The 6,000-nt window shown below is 46.3% G+C and overlaps 1 protein-coding gene across 1 annotated transcript in view; it reads right to left on the bottom strand.

Moving 5' to 3' along the window:
• Positions 1 to 2,025: 2,025 nt before the first annotated feature.
• The window catches only part of NTRK2 (neurotrophic receptor tyrosine kinase 2), a 498,274-nt gene continuing 494,299 nt past the window's right edge, over positions 2,026 to 6,000 (bottom strand). Inside the window, exon 18 of the mRNA XM_030193669.1 lies at positions 2,026 to 2,211. Coding sequence (XP_030049529.1) covers positions 2,026 to 2,211 — 186 coding nt within the window. The remainder of the gene's footprint in view (positions 2,212 to 6,000) is intronic.

Here is a 6,000-nt window from a genome sequence, read left to right as displayed (position 1 = left end):
TGGGTCACTGCCGCTTCCAGTCCCTGTGAACTATTGATGCTTTTTTGCCACTGCTAGTCCCAGCTCACTATTGCTCCTGCTACTTCCTTTGACCACTACTGTTCCTACTGCTCTTGATCGACAAGGTTTACAAAACCTTGAGCCCATGACAGTAGGGGCTGGTGATTTCACAATTTTTATAAGGGATAGGTGTGTGACTACTGTCCTGTGAATGCTGTCCATTCATCGAGAGGAGAGCTGCGAGTGAAGAATATAGAATATATAAAATCACATAAATGAGAAATAATTTTTAAACGCCTGGACACATGCTGATCTTGCTTACCAGCAGTTTCTTATGCTCTGCAGTTTGCTAAGGCATTGGTGGTTTGTTTTCTAAATGTAAGAAGTGTTTATTTTTATTTTTTTTTTTTTTGCAAGTGTGTGCAAGTGCTGTATTTTTCCCATTGACACCTATGGAACTATGATGGATTAATGTTTCACAGAGTATGTAAATGAGGCAATGTGGAGACAGAAGCATGGGCAGAAATTTTTGGCTTCGTTTTCTTAGATTGCACTGACCTCACAACCTAAACAGGCTCAATGAAGTTTCCTGGCCTTTTCTATGGGGTACCGAAATCATTGTAGCGATTGTACATGCTGAAAAAAATGGATAATGAGGCTCACACATAGAGAGATAGAGTAAATAATTCAATTCACAGTCTCAAACAAGGTAGGCCTAAAATGCCTCCTTATATGCTTGTTTTAACTCTGCTTGCCTCACAACCTCTGTTCTAGCTTTAGGTAGCAAATATGTGTATTTGCTGGACTTCTGTAACAACAATTTGCCTCTATCTTCTTTCTGTCTTTGATCCCATTATATTTGCAAAATTATCACTGATTGGAAAAAGGTTGTGCATGTAAATTTATATGTGAGGCTGGAGGAAAACTGGGACTGTAGGGGATTGGGGATGGGGAAGGGGTTTATAGATACTATTGAACAACCACATGTTAAGATAGTTTCCTCAGCCACTACAGTGCGTGCACTTCTAGCTTACTACTGTTGCTTAGCTTCAGTGCTTCAGCCTGAATTAATTCTGTACATGAATAATCCCATCTCCAACCTGTAGTGCAAAAAGAAAGATGGGTTATAGCATCTTTATTTCACTGGAATAACAATATTCATATTTATATGAGGGGGTGGAAAGCTGAGCTTATATATTTTGCAACAGATGCAATACCGGCAGCACCTCCCACTGAGTGCAAGAATAGGGGGATGAACCAGGCTAGAGAGTATAGCCAGAGCACAATTTTCTCTCCCCCCAAGAAACGTCACCAGTGGAATGTGCTAATGTTTCAGGTTGCCAGGAGGGAGTAGGGGATTGCAAATGGACAGGTGGGACCTGATTCCAGGATTTCTACATTAACAGACTGCAATACTGCTTTTTTCTATTTCGCTTTTTCTCAAACTGAAACATGCTTCCCATATCAAATATTAGTCTTCTGCTTTCATCCCACAATCTGAGGCAAAAAGTGGAACCAAATTGAAATTCATAGAAATTCCATGGTATGTACAGAAATCACAAAGTTCGAGTCAGGTTTTTTTTCCCTTTTTTCATCCACATCAAAGGCAGGAAAACAAGAAGGCATTGTTAGATGTGGTAGACAGACATATGTCTGCTGATAACAGATCAGGTTTTAAGGCCTTTTTCTATGCAAAGTTATAATAATGCCAGATTGATTTGAAAGAAAAGAAGAGCCACAGACAGATGGAGAAGCAGATGAAAATAAGAGAAACAGAAGAGGACCAAAAGGACCAACCTGCAGAGAAAAAGAGACGAAGAGTGAAAGAGAAACAGTAAAGAAAATTGACTTGGTAATGCCAAAAAGTCAATAATGTGTCTACAGATGGAGAAGTGAATGTTGCTTGCCATTAGATAGCTTCTCCACATATGATGTGATTAACACTGTTAGAGATCAGGACACAGTTCATGAAGTTCAGCTTCAAGTTGAACACATTCATTCCTGCAGCACATAACTCTGGAGCCTCTATCCCAGAATATCCAGGTAGACTGGAGATGCCTTCGCTAAGTTCTGAAGGAGGTTATGGATTTCTTTGATGTTCAGCCTCATGTGAGGCTCCCTCTGCCAACAACCTAACATCAGGTCATACACTTCCTTCGGGCAGGTACGAGGTCGCTGTAGCACTCGGCCTTGAGTTATGCACTCGATCACCTATTTGGGAGGCAAAGGACAAAGTGTCAGTCCAGAGACCTGAAAGCCCAGGAAATAATTCTGATGTTCAATCTGGTCAATGAGGTAAACTGGGAAAACAATGCAGCTTTATTCAGGAACAAAGTTTGCAGTGAAAAATGTCAGCAAATTGCTAAGCTTTACCAGAATTTAATAACTTTTGAAAACAAATTGGTTGACAAGCATCAACCTATACTTACAGAATTAAATTATGTGGAGCAGCATTTTAGAAAGGACATACAAATCAGATTTGAGACATTCAGGTTGGGACATGTCAAGCAGGGACATAGCCAGATGGCCAATTTTGGGTGGGCCTGAGCCTAAGGTGGGTGGGCATGAAATTCATTTGCCCCCCCCCCTTTTGCTCCTCTCTCCACCCCTTCCTGCCCACAAACCCCAAATATTAAATACTTGATCTGGCGAAGATCCCTAAACCCTGCCAGCTGAAGATTTCCTCCTCCTCCTCATGCAGCCAGCACTCTTCCAAACGGCAGCTAGCAGCACTTGCTTCAAATTGATGCTGCTGCCGGCAGGCCGTGCATGCTCAGTGCTTTTGCATGTGTGAAAACTGAGCATGTGCAGAAGGGCCAGTCTCAGCCTCAGTTCAAGGCAAGTGCTGCTGGCTGACATTTGGAAGAGTGGGGACTACCAAAGGTCAGAAAATCTTCAGCTGGCAAGATTTGGGGATCTCCACCAGCCACAGCAAGAGTGTCACAATTTTGGGTGGGCCTGAGTCCAAAGTGAGTGGGCCCCGGCCCACCCAGGCCCACCTGTGGCTATGTCACTGGTGTCAAGTTCTGCTAATATAACAGAACAATATGTGCCGTTGTAGAACCTGTTCTAAAATACATCCTGGAATAGACATTTATGCACCTGTTAGATTGGGGTCGATATTCAAAATGATTTAATTGGTCAGAAATGGCTCCTGGCCAGTTAAAGCGCCTGCTCGGGACTAACAGCTAATTTTGAGAACTACTTAACCAGTTAGTGCTACTGAAAATAACTGGCTAGCGCCCAAGCTGAAACTGGCTATCCAGGGGAGGAGTCAGCACTTGGCCAGTTAATTGCTGATATTCAGCACTCAACCAGCCAAGGTAATTGCACAAATAGGACGGCATAAAAGTCAGTCCTATCTCTATGTAATGCTCCACAGCCACTTAACTTGCCATGCACTAACTGGCTCCAGAAACCTGGAGATTCAATGCTGGTGCCTGGACATGGCCTGGCATTGAATTTTTGAGTTAACGCTGCTGGTGGTGGTCAGCAAAATGCTGAACAGTGCTGGCTGAATATTGGGACCAGTGATTTGAGAGTCATAAATGTCTAAAATATTAATGGAGTCAACAGGGCAGTATAAACAGGTATGCTCTGAAAGACCAACATGTATACGGTGGAACATAAACATTTCTGTCAGCCATTTTAGAAACAAACATTTATTTCTCCCAAAGCTGTCACACTGTCTGATATACCCCGCCAGGTTTGCTGGTAATGCAACACCAACTACGGAGGGATTAAGGAGATGACTTCCACTAATCCTTCCAGAGGAGCACTGCTCAATAGGAGCTCTTTTCTGAAATCTAGACATCCTGGGTAGCAGGTGTCAATCCTAAAATTGATCTGTTATGTCATTTTTATGTTATTAGATTTATATCCCACAAACCTCCTGATATCAAATCTAGTAGTAGCAGTATAAAATGTTTTGTACTTTTTTGGGATCTTGCCAGGTATTTGTGATCTGGATTGGCCACTGTTGGAAACAGGATGCTGGGCTTGATGGACCTTTGGTCTTTCCCAGTATGGCAATACTTATGTACTAGTTATGTGTGGCTTGCAAAAGTTATAATAGCATCAACTACATACCATTAGGGTAAAATGAAGCAACTTTGTCAACTCATGTCCAGTGACAGATGCTTCTGAGTTTTTAAATGTCTTCAAAATCTCTCATAAGACCTCTCAGCAAATATTTTTTAGATAAGGCATTCCACCAGGGGCGTATCTGGAATCCGGCGGTAGGGGGGGCCAGAGCCAGAGAGGGGGGGCACATTTTTGCCTCCCCCCCCCCCGCCGCCGCCGCCTCTCTCCACCCCCTCCCCGCCGTCAACCTTCCCCCGCTGCTTACTTTTGCTGGCGGGGTCCGACCCGCAATCTCCATATTTCGGCTTCCTCCGTGGCCATGTGCTTCCAGGAAGTAACGCTGCAGCGCTGATTCGTTGAATCTAGTTCGGCGTCTGACGTGCTGGGACGTCAGACGCCGAACTAGATTCAACGAATCAGCGCTGCAGCGTTACTTCCTGGAAGCACATGGCCACGGAGGAAGCCGAAATATGGAGATTGCGGGTCGGACCCCGCCAGCAAAAGTAAGCAGCGGGGGAGGGTTGACGGCGGGGAGGGGGGCCAGGGCGAAATCTGCGGGGGCCCAGGCCCCTGTGGCCCCACGCAGATACGCCCCTGCATTCCACCATTTAGTTGTATTGTATTGAAGGCCAGCAGCATGCATTGACTTATATGCCAGTCCTTTGCAGCCTGGCAAATAGAGGATAACATAATCCCATGCCTGCTCACAGGCGTTACGCATAGGTAGCTCTATCAAGTACAGCATGTAGCTCGGAGCAGGGGCGTATCTGCGTGGGGCCTCACGGGCCTGGGCCCCCGCAGATTTCGCCCTGGACCCCCCTACCGCTGCCAACCCTCCCCCTCCGTTGCTCGCCTACCTTCGCTGGCGGGGGACCCCAACCCCCGCCAGCCGAGGTCCGCGTCCTCCTGCCGCTGCCGGCTGCCTTTGGTCCTTTAATTCTTCCATTGAAGCTGGCGCCGACGAAAGTTTCTTTTGAGTCTGACGTCGCTGCACGTTGTACGTGCAGGACGTCAGACTCAGAAATTGTTTCTGAGTCTGACGTCCTGCACGTACAACGTGCAACGTGCAGCGACGTCAGATTCAAAAGAAACTTTTTCGTCGGCGCCAGCTTCAATGGAAGAATGAAAGGACCAAAGGCAGCCAGCAGCGGCAGGAGGACGCGGACCTCGGCTGGCGGGGGTTGGGGTCCCCCGCCAGCGAAGGTAGGCGAGCAACGGAGGGGGAGGGTTAGCAATGGCAGCGGCTGGGGGGAGGGGGATCGGCAATGGCGGCGGGGGGGGGGGGGCTATAATGTGCCCCCCCTCTCTGGCCCTGGCCCCCCCTACCGCCGCAGTTCAGATACGCCCCTGGCTCGGAGACATTCCATACAGAATGTGATAAACGAACACACAGGCCTTAAAAACAACCCTGGCTCAGACTGGCAACAAATGCAAAGATCATAACAAAGGGGTAATATGAACATATTGTGATGCTCGACAGATTAAGTGTCCAGCGCTGTTCTGTGTTGTTTGTAATTTTTTAAACACAGTATCCCTTTATCCGATATAAACAGCATTAGAGTAAGCTATTTGCAGGGCTTTTTTTGAGGGGGCACTTGGGGGTACTCAGTACCGGCACCTTTTCCATTGTCTGCTAAAATTGACCCATGGCCCCCAAGTTTTAATGAAAGAGCTCAGGCTCTACACACCAATTCTGCCTTGTCATAGATTCTGTGACTGGTTGCAGGGGGCCTGGCTATTGTGGGGTGGGTCCCTCAGTGATCACCCCACCCCTGAAGGGTGGCCTAGCATTTATGTATCAGCACCTTTTTTGCTAAAAAAAAAAATGCACTGGCTATTTGAGATATCACAAAACTCTGGACAATATTGTGAAATAAAGACTTTGAAAAATACGATCTTAGCCTTTGTAGCTACCAG

This window comes from Microcaecilia unicolor, chromosome 2 (genome assembly GCF_901765095.1).
Source record: "Microcaecilia unicolor chromosome 2, aMicUni1.1, whole genome shotgun sequence".
Classification (NCBI taxonomy): Eukaryota; Metazoa; Chordata; class Amphibia; order Gymnophiona; family Siphonopidae; genus Microcaecilia; species Microcaecilia unicolor.
The sequence above is the reverse complement of the archived record's forward strand: the minus strand, read 5'-3'. Positions and strand labels throughout refer to the sequence as shown.